The following is a 20,246-nucleotide window of genomic DNA, read 5'->3' as shown; positions in this document are numbered from 1 at the left end:
TACCTATAAAGCCTTAAACGGTTCAGGACCTGCCTATCTCCGTGATCGCCTCCTCTCCTACGAACCAACACGAGCCCTGAGATCATCCGGGGAGGCGCTCCTCTCGCTCCCACCTTTGTCTCAAATGCGGCTGGTGGGGACGAGGGAGAGGGCCTTCTCGGCAGTGGCCCCCCATCTCTGGAACTCTCTCCCTAAGGAGATCAGGTTAGCTCCTTCCCTGCCCATTTTCCGCCGGGAATTAAAAACATGGTTGTTCCAGAGCGCGTTTGAATGAACAGGCCCAATACAGCTGGCATTAGAATACTTCTCTCTGTTTAAAAGCGTATGGCACTTTATCACTCATTTCCATGACACAGTACTTTATGAAACCTGTCCCCGCTGGTTTGTTTTTAATTCTCTGATTTTATTGCTTGGATTTTAATGTATTTATTATTTATTTTGTGAATCGTTGGAATGTTTTTGGTCAAATGTCTTGTGTTGTTGTTTTTGGGCTTGTCCCTGTTGTGAGCCACCCCGGGTCCCTTCGGGGAGATGGGGCGGGATATAAAAATAAAGTTTATTATTATTATTATTATTATTATTATTATTATTATCATTAGGGAAAAAATAGTTATTTTATGTGATAGACTATATGAAGGAAAAGTTGTTATAATATATTATTTTCTTTTCAACTGAAAAATTGATAAGAATTCAGCATTTAAGCTTTTTGTTAAGTTGCATATTAGTCTAATATGTGTAATGAATGAAAATCTTACTTACAAAAGCAATAGATAAATTGTATCTCCTTTTATTACGATATTAGTGTGGTTTTGACTCCTTATAATAGGCAATTGTTCCTTTTCATATATACCATACTTTTCTGTTTTTAGATACTTGGCATCCAAAAAAGTAAATCACAGGATTTCAATAGAAATTAGAAATGAAATAGGACTTCAAAAGAATTGATAACACCATCAAGTGGGGGAAAACACAGTGGGAGCCATGTAACATTGTAAGCACTTTATCCAGGTGTTGTCGACTTAACTGCATTAGTAAGAGCATGTCCAGAAGGAACACAGCCAACTTTTGCTCTTCTTTTTTATGATAGAAATGTCAAACTAATATTTCAGGTATTTCTTTAATGAATCCCTATGAATCACAGTCTTATTGCTAGGATTACCTCCCACAGTGAAAATTCTTGGGGTTGGTTTTTTGCATGTTTTTAAAAATACTGCTCTTTATACCTGCTACTTAAGAACAGCGGAGTTGGACTGATTGAGGCATTGAACCTAGAGACTGAGCTATATGATGGAACAGTGCTTCTTTTTATATGTTTGGGACATTATTAGCTGTAAATTGTGGCAGGAGTAGCTGAAATTTGTGGTATGAAAAATGTCCAGGCCAGAATCTACCACTGATGACTGCCTTCACCATGAACAATGGTGCTTAATATCAAGATTAAAAATAGCTTGTCACTGAGAAAATGCAAGGAACTTGTCCCATCATGTTTGGAAAAAGAGACTGTTTCTGGCCCTGTGGAAAAGTTGACTAGAAAATGTTCTGTGTTATATGGGCCTCATTTATTAATTATTCTAAATTATAATAATGGTTAATATTATTCACTTGTTTTATACAGCAACTCATGGAAGGATATACAGTACTTGGCTGGACTAGGTTTTTGGAGGCGGTTGTTATCTCTGTTTTTATAAATATTGATTTTATATATTTTGGTCAATGTCTTACATATATTAATAAAAAAAGAAGTAGTGACAATGCTATGTTTATGTATATAAACCTGCTGGTAGACCTTTTGGTGTAAGAAATGTTGACCAGAACATAACATTGACTTGTAGACACCATATAGTTTTGTAGCCCTTAATTCCTTCTTTAAAGCTGAAAGCGGAACACGAATTGATAATCCGTATTTAAAAGGCCCAGATTGCAAGAAATGACAGGAACAACATTTATGGGTAGTGATGATAAGAAGACTGAGCATGGTGTAGTGGTTTGAGTGCTGGACTATGATTGGAGAACAAAGGTTGTCCAAAACAATCCATGATATAGTTGCCGAAAGTCAGAAACAACTTGAAGGCACTCAGCTACAATGGCAGTTAAGCAATTGTCTATTAGAATTAGCGGTGTGTGCATTAGAAATGCTCATTTCTGAAATATTGGGAGACAGATACAAACTTTTTTACTAAAAGAGCTACATATCAGGATCTCGTTCTACTCTACAAATGTAGAAGAATTTGGTGATCATCTACTATTTCGAGAACGAGGCCCCTAAAGATACTTTCTTTAAATATAAACTGATTGAATTGACAAAACAAGAGAATAGCATTTTATTATTTGTGATTACCGGAAACAGAAAGAAATTCGCACTCAAGATTTATGGATTACAAAAATGATGGATCTGGCAGAAATAAATAAATTGATCAGGTTTATACAATCGCCAGACCCAAATTTGAAGAAGAAATCTAATACAGTACTGTAATAATTAGAGACGGACAATTTGACTAGGCTTATACAATTGCCAATCCACATTTGAAGAAGAATAGCAACCTTTTATTGCCTATTTAAAAGAAGAAAAGAAAATGAAAATATTGGGTTTTCTATAGCACCAAGGGGAAAAAGTGTAGTATAGGGATGTAGGAACAACAAGAAAAGAAAAAAAGTCAAGTGACAAGAATAACAGGATCCCCAATGGTATCCAAGGGATCCTGGAAAGTTAATCTACCAGAGATAAGATGTTTTATGACAAAAATAATAGATTTTTTGATTATGAAGAGGATAGCAGAGACAGAGTAGGAAGCATTCATTAATGCTTTCTATTTTCTATTTCTCAACTTTTCTATCCTTTTTTCAAAACACTGTAATTCTTCTGTTTTAGATTAGTAACCTTTTTAGCATTAAACAGCAATGGAAGAAGATGAAAACGTAAGATGCTAAAAATGCCCCATTCTATATCCACCCTTGTACCCCTCCCCATCTATATATATAAAAGAGTGATGGCATCAGGGCAGTGGACAAAACAACAAAACTACAGGCCCCCCCAACCTCGAAATTTGACAACACAACCCATCATCCACGGCTCTAGGTTGATACAACAAAAAGACAAGAAAAATAAAGTCCTAATTACAGGGAGAAGAATAATAGTTTTTATCCAATTGCTGCCAGTTTGAAGGCTAAGTTCCGCCCACTTGGTCTTCTAGCAACCTACTCAGCCCAGGGGACAGGCACAGTTAGGCCTCACTTTTAGGCCTCTTCCACAGATTATCAGATTTTCACTGGATTATATGGCAGTGTAGACTCAAGGCCCTGCCACACAGCTATATAACCCATTTAGAATCTTATATTATCTTCTTTGAACTGGATTATCTTGACTCCACACTGCTGTATAATCCACTTCAGTGTGCATTTTATCCAGCTGTGTAGAAGGAGCCTCATATAACCCAGTTCTAAGCAGATAATATAACATAATCAATATATAGTAGAGTCTCACTTATTCAACATAAACAGGCCGGTAGAACGTTGGATAAGTGAATATGTTGGATAATAAGAAGGGATTCAGGAAAAGCCGATTAAACATCAAATTAGGTCATCATTACACAAATTAAGCACCAAAACATCATGTTATACAACGAATTTGACAGAAAAAGTAGTTCCATGCGCAGTAATGCTATGTTGTAATTACTGTATTTACAAATTTGCCACCAAAATATCACAATGAATTTAAAACACTGCCTACAAAAACATTGAGTACTAAAAGGCAGACTGCGTTGGATAATCCAGAACATTAGACAAGCGAATGTTCAATAAGTGAGATTCTACTGTAATATGAAATAATTACTGTGATAGAATAATACAGAACAATATAATCTCTAAAACCAGGACAGTAAATAAAGAACAACACTCTGAAAGCAGGGAAATTGGAAATTCCACAAAGGAAACAATCAGGGCCAGCTAACATCTCCCAAGAAACGATTCTTCCAGAAAGGAAGCTGAGAAGGGAGTGAAGCAGTGTGTATTAACAAAGTTGTTGTTGTTGTTGTTGTTATTATTATTATTATTATTATTGTGTTGCTGTGAACTGTGATAATGAATACAATCTGGTTCCAAGTATTCAAGAACACTAACATCTGAATATATAAAAAATACTGTGGCATAATAAAACAGAACAATACAATCTCTAAAATCAGAACACTAAATAAAGAACAACACTCTGAAAACAGGGGAATTCCACACAGGAAACAATCAGGGCCAGCTAACACCTCCCAACAAAGTATTCCCATCACCAAAGTCTGGCAAATCCTCTGTTTTCTGAGGGCCACAGAAGTAGAAGCACATAAAATATCACAAAGAACACCACTCTGAAAACAAGGGAATTCCAGACAGGAAACAATCAGGGCCAGCTAACACCTCCCAACAAAAAATTCACTCAGGGAGGAAATAGCCAGGCTTTAAAGCTGCAAGGCCATTACATGCTAATCATTTTCCCTAATTGCAGCATTCATACTTGCCTCCAACAGACAAAAAAATCAGAAATATTGTATATTCACAACCTTTAGGAAATAATATCCCCTGATTGCGCAGCGTGTTAAAGCGCTCAGCTGCTGAACTTCTGGACCGAAAGGTCGCAGGTTTGAATTGGGGGAGCGGAGAGAGCCCCCACTATTAGCCCCAGCTTCTGCCAACCCAGAAGTTCGAAAACATGCAAATGGGAGTAGATGAATAGGTACTGCTCCGGTGGGAAGGTAACGGCGCTCCATGTAGTCATGCCGGCCATATGACCTTGGAGGTATCTACGGACAATGCCAGCTCTTCGGCTTAGAAATGGAGATTAGCATCAATCCCCAGAGTCCGACACAACTGCACGTAATGTCAGGGGAAAACCTTTACCCTTTACCTTAACTACCACCAATTCCTCAATACTTTATTTCCCATACCACCATACTTTGCCACAGCAACGCGTGGCCGGGCACAGCTAGTTCCTCATATATTTGCAATAAAAATATATGGAGAAAAAATAATCTTGTATAATTGTCAACAGGAAAAAGTGTTTTAATATATTAAAAATCTAAAAGTTTCATTCATGCTGTAGTATTGTACACACATCTGCTCAGAAGAAAGTAGTTATAGGACTGTAGCGGTATAGAGTTAGTTGCTGTTTAAGTTAAGTTTTGTTTCTAATAGTACACTATTTGGTCAGTCGAGTCATCGTAACTTCATTTTAGAGCTCTCTTTCCTTTCAAAATTTTAAAACAGTTTCTTCAGTGCTGGCAGGTGTCAAATTAGATAAGGTTTCTTACCTTTTTTGTTCAGCAATCTCAGTGCAGTAGATTTAAAATGCTTTTCATTCTAACCATAAAATGTATTCCTGCCATTGAAATAGACTTTTTTCTTTTCTTTGTTCTTTCTTTAAAAGTAGTTTTACATTCACTTTTGAGTGTTGTGTGTAAAAGAGAGGAGGCAAAATGAACTGTTGAATATTTTTTTTGTTTTACCAGATTTGTGTGACACAAAACTTTCTGACATCTGAGGGTTGGAGGTACAACTTGCAAAAGAGGTTTTCAACATGTGAAAGTCAGAAACTATCTTTATTAAGCAGTCTTTCAATCAAAGTAGAAATAGACATTATATTTGAAGATTTCTAGTTTTTAGAACGTAGCAGGGTATTGTGGTTTAATTGTACACGTGTCTGTACAACCTCCAAAGGCCATCTAGATGGTCTCATAAGGCCGTAGGTAAGCAAAGAGACCTCCAAAGACCATCTAGATGGTCTCATAAGACCATAGGTAAGGAAAGGGACCCTCAAAGGCCATCTAGACGGTCTCATAGGACCATAGGTAAGGAAAGTGACCTCCAAAAGCCGTCTAGATGGTCTCATAAGGCCATAGCTAGGCAAATAGATCTTCAAAGACCATCTAGACGATCTCATAAGACCATAGGTAAGCAAAAAGACCTCCAAAGACCAGGTAGACTTAGGTCAACCCTAAGTCTAAAGTTTAGGACAGGGGCCAGGTAAATGACCTTGGAGGGCCGCATCAGGCCCCGGGCTTTAGTTTGGGGACCCCTGCTTTAGAGACTATCATTTGGATTATAATGTAGGGTGGGGTGTTGCTTGTGGGCCCCAATTAAGTCTTTTACCACCAGCTTGTTTTCCACAAAAGTATTATCCCTCCCATTGCTTTTCCAATTGGGAAGCACTTGTACAATTCTATTAAAAAGAAGTTTCTCATTTCATTTTTGTTAATATACAGTCTCATGTAGACATGTTGAGGACCATATTAATGAAAATGAAATGAGAAGCTCCATATACACAATGCAGCCTGTTGCATATAATGATGATGATGATGATGATGATGATGATGATGATGTTAATAACAACTTTATACCCCGCCTCCATCTCCCCAAGGGGACTCGGGGCGAACGAAGAGATCGTACAGGTTCATAGGGGGAAATGTGGTCAGGAAGGTAGGTGGGTCCCAAACCGTTCAGGGCTTTGTAAGTGATTACCTGAACCTTGAATTGGGTCTGAAAGGTGAACGGCAGCCAATGGAGCTCCTTAAACAGGGGGGTTGAATGCTCCCTGTAGTTAGCTCTAGTTAGTAGCCTGGCTGCCGAGCGTTGGACTAGCTGGAGTTTCCAGGCTGTCTTCAAGGGCAGCTTCACGTAGAGCGCATTGCAATAATCCAGTCTAGAGGTAACTAAGGCATGGACCACCATGGCCAGATCAGACTTCATGAGGTAAGGTCGCAGCTGGCACACAAGTTTTAATTGTGCAAAGGTCCTCCTGGCCACCGCCGACACCTGAGCATCAAGTGTCAGCGCTGAGTCCAGGAGGACCCCCAAGCTGCGGACCTGTGTCTTCGGGAGGAGTGCGACCCAGTCAAGCACAGGCTGCTACCCAATATCCCGATCAGCCGTACGACTGACCTGGAGGACCTCTGTCTTATCAGGATTAAGCCTCAGTTTGTTCACCCTCATCCAGCACATCACAGCGACCAAGCACTGGTCCAGTATCTGAGGGGCTTTCTTGGATTTCCGTGGAAAAGAGTAGTAGAGTTGAGTGTCATCTGCGTAGAGGTGGCGCAAAACTCCAAAACTCCAAATGAGCTCACCCAGCGGTTTCATGTAGATGTTAAAAAGCATGGGGGACAGAATAGAACCTTGCTAGACCCCACAGGTCAATGGCCAAGGGTCCGAGCAGGTGTCCCCCAGCTTGCCCAACTGGGAACAGCCCTCCAAGAAGGACTGGAGCCGCAGTAAAGCCGTGACCCCAAGACCCATCCCGGAGAGCCGACCCAGAAGGATACCATGGTCGATGGTATCGAAAGCCGCTGAGATGTCCAAGAGAACCAGCAGGGTCACACTCCCCCTGACCAGTTCCCTGCAGAAGTCATCAACCAAGGCGACCAAAGCCGTCTCAGTGCTGTACCCAGGTCTAAAGCCAGATTGTGATGGGTCCAGAAAATCAGTGTCATCCAAAAAAAACCCTAACCACCCGCTCCAGGACCTTGCCCAAAAATAGTAGGTTCGAGATTGGTCTGTAGTTATTTAAGATGGTCGAATCAAGGGAGGCCTTCTTCAAAATTGGCTTCACTATGGCCTGTTTAAGGACAGATGGAAATTTGCCTTGATCCAATGAGGCATTAATTATCCTCACAAACCACTCAACCAACCCTCCTCTGGCTGATTTAATTAGCCAAGAGGGGTAGGGTCTGTAGCGCAAGTGGTCGCTCACACGGCTCCAAGGATCTTGTCCACGTCATCCAGGTGCACGAGCTGAAACGAACCCCACAAATTCGGACAGACAGGTGCCTCGGTTACCTCATCCGGCATTGCATCAAAGCTAGCGTCCAACTCAAAGCGAATCTGAGAGACTTTGTCTGCAAATTGGTGCGCGAACTGGCTGCACCGAGTTGCTGAGTCTTCGGGCACCGCTCCCCCCTCAGGAGGGTGGAGAAGCTCCCTGACGACCCGGAACAACTCAGATGGTCTATTAATTGCAGACGCTATGCAGGCAGTTGTGAAGGTCTTCCTAGCTGCCTGCAAAGCCACGGAGTAGGCCTTAATAGCAGCTCTAGCCCGTGCTCGGTTCGAATCATCATGAGTTTTCTGCCAGTAGCACTCTACTGTCCTTGAACGCTTCATCACTGCCAGCTCCACCGAGAACCAGGGAGCCGAAGTGACTCTTTGCAACGAAAGGGGACGTTCAGGGGTGATCATGTCTATTGCCCTGGACATCTCGCTGTTATAGCGATCCACCAAGGCATCAACAGGATCATCAGACTCCATGACAAGAAAATCCCCAAGAGACCTCAGAAATCCATCTGGATCCATAAATCTCCTGGGGCGGACCATCTTAATGGGTCCACCACCCCTGCTGAGGTTCGAGGTCACGGTAAGTCTTAAACTGATCAGGTGGTGATCAGACCATGACAACGGAAGAATGTTTTGTTCTTCCACTCTGACCTCACCATCTGCCGCAATGAAAACCAGGTCGAGTGTGTGATCAGCTTATTGAGTGGGACCAGATATCACTTGGGACAGCCCCATGGTCGTCATGACAACCATGAATTCTTGAGCTCTGCCTGTTAAGGTGACTTGGGTATGAATGTTAAATTCCCCCAGCACTACCAGTCACTGGGAGACCAACGCTACACCAGAGATCAACTCTGCTAGCTCGGGCATGGAGACTGCAGTGTCGCGGGGTGGACGGTACACTAACAGAATCCCCAAGCTGTCCCGGGTACCCACCTTAAGATGTACTCATTCAAAACCTGCAAATTGCAGGATGGTGCACCTGACTAGGGAAATGGACTGCCGAAAGACCACCCCAACCCCACCTCCCCGCCCCCCAGATCTGGCCTGCTATTGCAACCCGAAACCTGGAGGACACAGCTGGGCGAGATTTACCCCGCCGAGCTTATCCAACCAGGTCTCGGTGATGCAAGCCAGATCCACCGCTTCATCCAAGATCAAATCTTGGATGGTAGCTGATTTACCATTGATGGATCTGCCATTAAACAGCAGTACCTTCAATCTTGGGGGAGTATCATGGAGGCTACCACACCTATCCTTCTCCAGGGTTGCAAGAACTCTGTTGCGCTTCTCCCTGGGATGATAGTGACCACTCCTCTCCCTCCCCCACACAACCTAAATGGTTCCCCTGGCTCCAGTCCACCCCCCCCCCCCCCAGGGTAATAGGCGGAATGGAAATAGAATTGGAAGGCCCTAGTCAGCTCTCTGTGACCAGGGAGCTACTCAGGATTCTATCCTGACTGGTGTCTGGGAATGAATCCTGCGAAGGTGAAAGGAGGGAGCAGTCAGGGGAACTAGATTGACTGAACAAATGTAGTGCCTGTGGACGGGAATCGGGAATAGATTGGGAGGGGACTGGAGTTGAACTGGGGATCACTACACAGGTTCTTGGAAAAGATGGGAACCTAACTAGATGGTTACGGGCACTATCCAATCTGGATCTAATTGTGTCATGGAAATGCAGTTCCAAGCCTGCCATCAGGAGACGGATTGTAGGATCCAGAAACATCTTCCTAATATTAATTCCCCATGAGTTCAGTAGGGGTTTACGTGCCCAGAGCTCTTCAATTAATGAACTATCCTTGAAGGTGGTAACAAGGCGTATGGATCGGTCCCGAGCTTGAATGTCCCTGCGTAGCCAGGAGAAGGTCTTAATTCTGACTACACTTGGGCTCATACATAGTATCTGAGTCAGGGACTTCTAGACTGCTCTCCCAGAGGTCAATCTGCCCCTATTCAACCATGAGTCTGTTATTTCAAACGCCAACCTTTCTGATTGAGGTAGAAATTTTTTGATGGCGCACTGGGGCTGATGTGCAAAGGTCAGACTCAGATGTTTCCTTTGTAATGGTCCTTTGCAGGCCTAAGTCTATTTCCCTATACCCAGCCCTCCCTTCTCCCCTTCGAAAATGTGGAAGCTCTCTCTCTCTCTCATCCTCCTCGGCTTCCTTCAGATGGTCCTCTTTATGTTCTGGTAACCTTTCCGCCCTCCTCCCCGTCAAGGATCAGTAACCTTTCCGCCCTCCTCCCCATCAAGGATCAGTCTGAGTTGCAGTCGTTAAATCCTCTTCCTTCTGAGTACGAAAGTATACAGGATTTCTCACCATCAGATATTCCTTTGAAGAGATGATCTATTTTATCATTTAATATTGCAAGTTGTGATAAAATGAGATTAAAATACTTGCCCTTAAGTTCACACAGGTGAGATAGTTCATTATTCCTATAAGTTCCAAGTTGATTCATTTTCCTAAACGACTTTCCCAAAACATTTCATCAGTACCACTCAAAACCTTTGATGTTGTTCCACCCTTTCTCACTAATCCTTCTCAAACCTTCACAAACCCACCCTCCTATGCAACCTAATTGCACTACTCTCAACCCTAACCTTCTACAAACTTTCAAATACTTGCTGAAAACCTTCAATCACTTTCCAAAGCCCAACAAGACCGTAATCCAATAACTCAAGGAAGTTTTATGAACTACCCCTGTTCCCTCTCCAAAGCTCTCAACCCTTCAATCTAACCTTCCTCACTGCACTACACAACAGAAAAAAATAAAAAACCCAGTTGTGGTACACATCAATATTAAATTAAAAAAGTAAAATAAAACAAATAGACAAACAAACACAAAAGGGGCAGACAAGATGGTGAACACATACTATAGTGTCCGAAGCCCTCAGTTCCGCAGGGAGAAAAATGGTCGATGGTAGGTCCAACTATTCACCGCCTCAATAAAGGCTCATACGCAGGCAGCGGCCTCCAGGACAGCAGTCACAATTGGCCACAGATTGAGGAACGCCCTCCAAGTGAGAGGCTGTTAGGGATGGCTGGGGGGCACTAAACTGTGGCAGGTGATGGTCGGCACCTGAAGATCTCTGGCTGACTAAATGGCCACCCACCGGTTCGGCGGTGGCAAGGTTGTAAAATACTGCTCCTCTAGCCCAGGCAGGGGCTCACTGTCCTCTGGTTCGGCAGGACGGGCCGATGGAAAGACTGGGCGAAAACCCAGGCGAAGCCCAGGGTGGCAGTGGAACAAAGATGGTGCGCTCCAACAGGCTTCCCCTAGTTCCAGGTGATTCAAGAGGTGGCAGGCCATTATCAGCAGCCACCCAGATGTTACCTCCTAATGTGGCAGAATGTGGTGGTAGAAAGGCGCCGATGTCCGGGCTCTACTCTCCTCCCCTCTCCAATCTCCACGACCGGGGCAACACTCCAGCCAACAAGCGGTTCGCTGCCTCTCACAATAGCGGGCCCGCGGCAACACAGCGAGCAGCCTCCCTGTCCGGCAAGGCTAATTTGGGCCTGGTGGTGTATCAGAACACTGCCGAGGCGGCTTCCCGGAACGGCGAGGCCGCAGCTCCAGCAGAAACGGCCTCCAGATCCGTCGAGGCCTGTTTTGGGCCCCTCAAAGTGACAAAGGTTGCTGGAGCAGTGAGGGGCGATCAGCTGGAGGCTGCGGTTTGCCATCCCCCAATATGGCAGGACGACGGCGGGCGCAGGCGCAGAGGAAGCAAGTCGGCCTCGACAAAGACGACTGACCTCCGCCACTTGATGAGTAGCCACCCCCCGGCTCAGCAGGATGGCAAGGTGGCGAGGCCGGGCAATCCCAAGTTGTTTCCAGTGGCAGGCGTGGAAGACACAGCCAGATGTCGCTAGGAGAGGGCAGCCCCTAACCCACACACAGTTCCTCTGGATCTCCCTCTCCCTCATGGCTTTTGTGTGAAGGGATCACGGAGCTGGTTATTGCATAAGTACTGAGTCTAGATGTTATAGAAAGAAGACCTATGGGCAGTTGAATCTCTTTTCTGGTCCCGATCCGGTGGAATAAAAGTTCCCAGGAAGCTTTTCCCCGCTACTGACAGGATGGTAATGGCGGCGGTGCTCAACCTTCTCCACTCTGAGTCACCTTCTGGACTTTCCCTCAAAAACAGTCCCCTGTCCTGATTGGACCTCCAAAGGTCTCCAACGAGGTCTGGATGGTTTAACAGGGACAGCAGGGGTGAATGGGAAGGGGCCCAAAGGGTGGATGGACTCAGATTTGAACTTACTTTCTCGGGAACGATCCGGGAGCCTGGTACCTCGTCACCATCTTGAACTCCACTTTGAAGATTTGAAGATTAGACTACAGTTTTGGATACCAGGGTTTTACTTCCTGCTCTGTTACGGTATGCCACTGGGATACCGCAAGTCACACTCTCTAAGGGCCTTTCCACATTGCCCTTTATCCTAGAATCTGACCCCAGATTATCTGTCAGATAACCTGGGATAAACAGATAATCTGGGATCAGATCCTGGGATAAAGGAGCAGTGTGGAAGGGCCCTAAACTGCTGAGGAAGGCAAAGGCAAAGTCCGATTGAAGTCCCATGCCAAAAGAACTCAATACGGTTGCCTTTGGATTGCCATGAGTCAAAAATAATTTGAGGTTACAGAGCAACAGCATTTAGCATTTTAATTCTATACACACAAGTTTTTATTTTAGTGTTTTTAAAAGAGGAGAAAAACTAGAGTAAGTTCCTTGTTTTTCTAAATTTGGATGTACAGAAGTGTTTATGACATTGTTTAAAATGAAAGGGTTATGTAAAATGAGCAAAGTGATTTTCTTTTTAGATCTACAAATGCAACAGCTTTTAATTCTTTTTCAAATATTGGTTAAAGTTATTGTGTGTTTCAGCATTGTGTACTATTTTCCTAGCTGCTGCTCTGACATCCATTTGAAATTTCACCACTCTTGCTGCTGTTAGATATTGTTGTCAAGTTAAAACTCACAAGACACAGTTTTAAAAATTTGATGTACTGAGGTTTTATTTTCAGAACACCACATTTTCTTATATTATAGCGGCTGCTAGCGCATTCACTTGAAAAATAAAAAATGAACTCCTACAAATCTGATCCAAATAAACTTGAAGACTTCCCTTTCAAATTGATGTAGGTTTCATACGTGTACGTTCACTAAAACATTTACCATGACTTTTTGAAATCAGGGCATTCTTTTGTAATAACCATGTATTTTCAGAACAGGCTTGCAAAACTAAAGTGAATCTCTGTTATTATCACACTCCAAACCATTGTGTTTTGGTCATGCTGTGGAATCCTGGATTGGAGAGATTAAAGAAAGTATAATGCACCTGTTTGGATGGTTAAAATAGAACAATTGTGGTAAGGCTGGAGGGCACTTTTATATCCCAGAACCCCTCTGAGGGTATAACAGACTACCATCACCTCCAAACAATATCCTTCTCCACAAATTTGCTAGAAGTCTATTTTGATGTTTAAAACACAAGGAGGCTTTTAAATAGCAGCCCTGATGGCTTCCGTGAGTAACAGCTCATCTTTTTTGGTCAGACAAAATTCAGGCAGGGGATTCTTAAGTAAGGGCTACAAAAAGGTCCCAGGGAAGTTATGTGTGGTCCCACTTTGCCCGCTACGGGCTAGAGACAAAGAATAGTGTGATTAAACCAAAAGCTAAACACGGTCAGCCCTAGTTACTACTTTGGTGATAGACCACCAACAAATATCAGGTACTGGAGGGTGTATTTCAGAGGAGGATACTGGTAAGGCTACTTATTAGTACTCCTTGCCTTTAAAAGCCTTATGAAATTTATGGAGTTGCCACAAATTGGCGGGCAACTTGAAGGCATTAATATGCACACATATATACAATGAATCCAGCTTTGTATTTGAGACAAGTTGGAGGAGGTAGAGGGGGATGACCCTATGGCTACTTCACAGTCTTCTCAACTAGCCATGGCTCGGAGAATTGTCTATGTAAAAAGTTTAGTGAAGTGGTATGAGTACTTGAAATGCTGGTGTATGAATTGCAAGGGCTACTAAACATAAAGTAATATATTCTAATATGTGCTTTCACCGCCAAACTCCGGAAACAATGTAAAGGTCCATAATGTATTTTGTGCAGACTGGAGACATATTGTTCTGATAATATGATCTAATATTATGTTTGTTTTGAGCAAGGTGTACATAAATTGAAGGAGATGGGTAAACAATGTTACATGATTGGCTAGGTGATAATTTTGTATGCCAGAGCTTGTATATTACAGGCACTTGATTTCATTTTAGAAGTATGTATCACCTTATTGAAGCCAAACATTCTAGTGTTGTTTTGTATTTGTTTCTCTTTTTTGGATGCAGTTTAAACTATTTTTCTCCTATTCGTTGTATTCGGCATCCGTTTTTAAAGTTAACTTTGAATATTTCATTAGAGAGATATCTGTTTGGATCTGGACAAGCTTTTTTGTGATTTTGTTGTGTTTGTCTTACATCGACACACTTGCTTACATTGCTGAAATTTCAAGTAGTAGCAATGTTAGTATGTTGCAGCAAAAACAAAACTCATAGACTCAGCAGCTTAAATGCTAACAGTTTTTTTTTTTCAAATTGGCACAAACTTTGTTGAACTGCAGCCCATTTTATCCCTGAAGTGTCTATGATATTCGGAGCAGATACCTAGCCATTTCATCATTTGTATCATGCTATGATTTCATCTTCCTGCTTACTGCTGGTTCAGCTGGCAGCAATCCCTCCTTCCTCACAACCATTTCCAGCATAAACTGCTGTGATAGAAAAAAGACTTCTGAAGAAGGAAAGCAAAAACACTTTTACACCTGCTATTGAATTGGCAACTCTCCCCAACAGTATTAATATTCAGAACAATTAATTGAATGGATTTTTCTTAAGATAAATATTGTACACCTCTGGGCTTACATTGAAGCTGCTTTCCTAATGCCCATTTGCTGGGCTTGTTTATATTGTAAGCAACTAAAGAGAATGGATCCATGCCATTTGGAACAGTGTTTAACTGCCCTGGGCCCTGAAGACCAGGAGATTCATAATGCACTATTTTGCCAGAAAAAGGAAAAAAAAAATCTGTATCGGCAGTCCACATCCAAAAATATTGTAAAACAAAAAAATATATGCATGTGGTGTATTTGTTCATCTTTATTTTGCTAATTTATACATGCCTACACGAGATCTTTTCTGCAGACAAGTTTTTCCTTTATGATACCTTCCCCCTTGATTGTGTTTCTTTTCATCATGCAAACCCCCCCCCCCCCAAAAAAAAAAAACCCATATTGATGAGGTTGCTGCGGGTGCCTCAATTATGTTAAGGTTCTGCAAGTTACAGAAAGACACAATCATTTAATTTTCTCACTAGGACATATCCATTTATGTTTATATAATGTATTATATAATCCCTCACCCCAACATGTATAAATTGCATATTGACATTTAATGATAAATATGCAGACAATAGATGGACAAAAAGAAACCGAGAGAGAGAAACACAGTGAGGAAAGGACACAGGATACTCAATCTAGATGTGATTATCATTAACCATCCTTACTGTCTTGTCAGAACTGGACCTTTTCAGCAATCACCACCACACAATATTCTTCCCATTCAGAACTGTCAGAGCTGTTAAGGGCTTTTCAGTGTGGTTACAAATGATTATTTTTTACTGTTCTTATGCACAGTAACTATTCACAATATTATAAAGTATTATTTACAGCAGAAAGTAGCAGGTATAATATCTGAGTTGTAGTTGATAGTAGTAAACATACAAATGATATAGCCAAAATCGAAGTGACTTTTTTGTTTTTGTGTTTCCTGAAGACTCAAATAAATGTATTGGGGTCATTTACTCAACAGTTTGCCATATGTCTAATAGCTGCTGTGTGCACTATAGAACTGCTATATATCCACCTCAACTACGTTTCAAAGGTAGCCCCATTGATCATGAAACAAAAACATGGCACAATTTAAAAGCCATCCTGTGGCGATACTTTATTGGGTAGTTGGTATGTGCAAAATGCATAAGGTTTGATGTGTTTTGCATCTTTTACATAGCCCAACAAAAGTATAACCACAGGACAGTTTTCATTATTTTAACTTGGGCTATGGTATTCCTTTTAGTCCTTTTCTTTGGCTTACCTTACATATGCTCATCTCCTTTCTTATGGGAAGAAATGGGTCTGCCAGTGCCTGAAAGATCACTGTTAGTGCATCAAGACACATGTAAGCTTTTGAACATAATGCTGGGAAAATAAATATGAAAAAGATAAATCAGCTTGCTTTATTGTAAAATAGTTAATAACTCTTTTCGCCCCCATGGCCCACGGACTTCACATTTTCAATGTTTGGATTGTATGTCACTATGAATGCTGTTAAAATGTTTATTTCTTCCTGCATGAAGAACCACATAGGAAAAATGCACAGCTCTAATCTCCACCCCCATTTTAATATTGCCTGCACCCTTTTCCCCCAGTTGCCTTCTGTCTGGAGCTGTCTCTTTCCTCTCCAGTCTGACAGCCTGTTTTCAAAATTTAAAGCCAGTCCTACTTTAAGGCATGCTTGTTGTTGGGCTAGAATAGTTAATGAGAAAGAAGACAGCTGGTTGAACAAACTGCATAAATGCTAGTGTTTTCTGTTTTCTGTTAAGGATTTATTAGGGACACCGTTACCGTGATAATAAATAGAGTTGTTGTGTTTAAAGTTCAAAGGAAAAGCAGAAGTTTGCTCATTTATTTGTCTATTGTGAAACTGTCCTCCACCTTTATGTTGCTTTGTAATAAGAGTGAGAGCAGCTGAATAGAGGCCTTGTGCCATTTGTTGATTTTAAATTGTGTTGTTAATCCAGAGGAACATGCTGGCCCACACAGCAGGAGAACTGTGTCAGAAGCAGAAATCTGGGAGGAGGAATTGAGGAGGGGGGTTTCACAGTGGATAATAATCGTTCAGCCATCAGCCTTTCTCACCCTTAAGCCTAATTGTTACCCTTTGCTGGTAACCAGATGGAAGGGAGGGACTTTTAAAGGTTTTCATTCATGTATATTTCTGATCGGATGCAGAACAAAAAGAGATGGAACACCACACTTTTTAATACCAGAGAATTTGTATTTCAAATATTTGATTATAAAGCTCAGAGTAATAGCACCTAGTGAATCTGAGAATACTTGTTTATTAGCCAATTTCCCTTAAAATTGGAGCAAATGGTTAATTGTTTCTCCTAATCATCTGTGAAAAAGCTATGAAGCTTAAAGGCTTGTACACACCTCACCAAAAGCTACAGCTTTACAAACACGCACACACCGTATGAGTTTCCTTGATCATATATGATCAGTGACCATATGGCAACAGCATGTTTAAAACACGATAGAGTTAACTAGTTTGTAGCATCACTGTACTGGCAGTAATTGCAATTGGACTGGATCCTTTTGGCATAGCAGAAGTCCTTTTTAAGGAGCACCAGTATAAGCAAAGTACGCTTATGGGGGTGGTGTGCAAAAATTATTTTCATGTACTTGCAGGCTAAAAATGTTGCATGTAAAAATAATTGTTCCTATTCAGTTGTTTATCAAAATGACAAACTAAAAACAGGGGAAAAACAAGAGAGCAATCTGTTATGAAAGAAGAAGAAGGTAGAAGGTAGAAGGCAGGGGGGATGACAACAGAAGCAGTTTTCCTCCTCTTGGATTTTTAGGTGTGATATCTTTTCTCTACAGTTGGAAACTAGTTCTTCAACTTTCTATGCCATTTATACATAATAATGTAAGCATTTCACATATTAGCCTACACCTTGTCTGTATATGTATGAGAACAGACATTAACTATTAAGAGTAGGTTTTACAAGTAAGACCTTTGAACATTAGACAACATTTTTCTGCATATATTTCATAGACCATTAGTTTGCTCTCATATGCTGAAGTATAAAAGGAAATATTTTTAAGCTGCACTTAATCCATTTGACATATTTTACAGAAAACATTAGGGAGCTTGGTTGCTTTTTCAGTTCCTTGTCTTGTGGTTGAAAACAAGGTTATGCTCTTGGTGACTCTGCCCTTCCGATAAATACTCTTGATTTAAATACACTTAGACTTTTACAGTTGGTGCATGGTTACTGAAAGCCCATTAGAGAAGCTTCCAGAGCAGTTTGCTTTTCACATTTCTGAAATAAACACTTAGGGCACAGTTCAGTTACTGGGGAAGCGATATCCATTACCAGGGGCTTGATGTAAAACTCAGCCAAGTCTAGTTTTGTCATGAAATTCAAACTTCTTCAATTGTGTTTCTAAAGCAGATTCCACTCATTCCAAATATTGAAGACATGGCAATGAATATTTTAAAATGGGGAACAAAAGCCACTGTTGATGACAACTGGTGCTATCCTCAAATTCTGCAGAGGTGTTTCCTCTCTTCAGGTGTTTGTTAGTGCATGTAAGAGCTTAGTATGGGGCTGTGCATCGCCCCATTACCTAGACCCAGTATGTAGAACTATAAGATCTAAAGATTGTTATATTAATTTTCAATAAAACTTACTTATAATGGTAAGTTCAGACTGTTGAGGGATGAGTCCATGCTCTGGGGTATTTTTTTTTTCATGTCAGGAGTGACTTGGATCAAGTTGCTTCTGGAGTGAGAGAATTGGCCGTCTACAAGGATGTTGCCCAGGGGACGCCCAGGTGTTTTGATGTTTTTACCATGCTTGTGCGAGGCTTCTCTCATGTCCCCACATGGAGCTGGAGCTGATAGAGGGAGATTTGAACCTGGCAGCCTTCAGGTTAGCAACCCAATCTTCAAGTCACAAGGCTTTAAGCCACTGCCACCAGGGGCTCCGTCTGGGGCATGACACACATGGAGACATCCCCAAAGTACACCCTCCTGCATTCTGAGAGGTATGGGGAGAGGAATATTATGTTTTATTTATGTTAGAAGGAATGAGGAAAACTGCAGTGCCAACAGTTTTTGGAGTGCAACCTAAATTAAATGAAAAGGGCCCAAGATAGTGCTCAGTTTTAACAAATGGCTTGTTACCAAATCCTTATCAGTTTTCTTTTGCTGCTTTCTTCGACCACTGAAAATGAAATAACAGAGAATATGATCCATTCCCAAACAGTTCTTTAAGAAGTAGCTTTCCAAGCGGGGCCACGCAGAAACTAGATGCATTGATACCTTGTGGAAATCTGGTGTATGTACAAACAGACCTTCTTAATGCCTCAGGGAATGAATATCCTTTTCTCTCTGTCTACTGAGCCCGTTTCAGCTGGTGTTGTGCATTACTAACATATATTTTTTTAATCAGGAAATGTCACAGGAGGGCTATGGAACCAGGTCCCAACCCCCTATCACCCAAGGCAAGCCCAACCATGAAGAAATGAATTTGATCCAGCAAGAAAGACCATCAAGCTTACCAGTAAGGAACTAGTTCTCGTTTGACTGAAAAGTTTGGTGTTTTTATGTTGATAACAATCTTCTTCAGTTAAAATGGCGCTTGTGCTGCTTAGGGAGTTTCAGAATCTAATTTCTGTTGGTTTTAAAAAGAAGCACAGTATTAAGGAACCAATTTATTAATTGAGAAAATGATTTTCACCATTTATTTTACTATTCTGTATCTTTTGTTTCTAAGTTACATGCATGACTCATTACATGGGAATACCATTTATCACCTAAAGTGCAATAAGTGTCTGTAAGAAGCAAGACTATTCTTAAATATACCTATTATAAAATTGCATAGAAAAGGTTTTTTAACACTTTTGGCAGTTTCTGTAGATAATCCCTCAATTAAAATAAAACATCACCAGTTTATAAATTCTGCATATATTTCCTAGTGGAATATGTACAACCCTATTTCCTTGGAACTATTGCAAGATTTATAGTTTGGTATGGTCACTGAGCATCGTAATTTTTTAGCTTATCATATTCTAGCAATACTGATTGAATGGTGAGTGGAAGGAGGAAAATTTTTATGTTATTTTTGTCACTTTATAATTACTTTATTAACTTAGTTAACTGAAGCTGCTCTTGATTGACAACATGGAAAACATCTTTTGAAAGAAACTGGATTATTTTTATTTTGTGGATTTGTGAGAAAAACATGATGATGATAAATCATCATAATAAACATGATGATTGAATATTAAAACAAATGATGTGCTAATAATAGTAAAACTTAAGTTGTAACCAAAAAAGAGAGCTTTAATTTCTTACTAGAACCTGAGAATTATTTCTCTAAAGTTTCACTAAATTCACAACCTAGTTCGAGACAAAGAGAGCAAAGAGTGGGTTATTTTCCATTTTTCAAAATCCAATTATCACAGGGACAGAATGTGAAGTGAAATCTTCTGAACTGGGGCACAGACATTAAAACAACACCCCGGGCTGCTAACCCCGATAGATAGATAGATAGATAGATAGATAGATAGATAGATAGA

General features: G+C 41.2%; 1 protein-coding gene across 9 annotated transcripts in view; it reads left to right on the top strand.

Annotated features, from left to right (window-relative positions):
• arid1b (AT-rich interaction domain 1B) overlaps positions 1-20,246 on the top strand; it is a 473,172-nt gene that overhangs the window by 124,872 nt on the left and 328,054 nt on the right. For 8 of the 9 annotated variants that reach the window (XM_008123592.3, XM_008123599.3, XM_008123573.3 and 5 more), the window contains exon 4: positions 19,118-19,228. The exons of the other annotated variant lie outside the window; for it this stretch is intronic. In XM_008123592.3, the coding sequence (XP_008121799.2) occupies positions 19,118-19,228 (111 nt within the window). The remainder of the gene's footprint in view (positions 1-19,117; positions 19,229-20,246) is intronic. 9 annotated transcript variants of the gene reach the window in all.

This window comes from Anolis carolinensis, chromosome 1, assembly GCF_035594765.1.
Source record: "Anolis carolinensis isolate JA03-04 chromosome 1, rAnoCar3.1.pri, whole genome shotgun sequence".
Classification (NCBI taxonomy): domain Eukaryota; kingdom Metazoa; phylum Chordata; class Lepidosauria; order Squamata; family Dactyloidae; genus Anolis; species Anolis carolinensis.
This window is presented reverse-complemented; position numbering and strand designations above follow the sequence as displayed.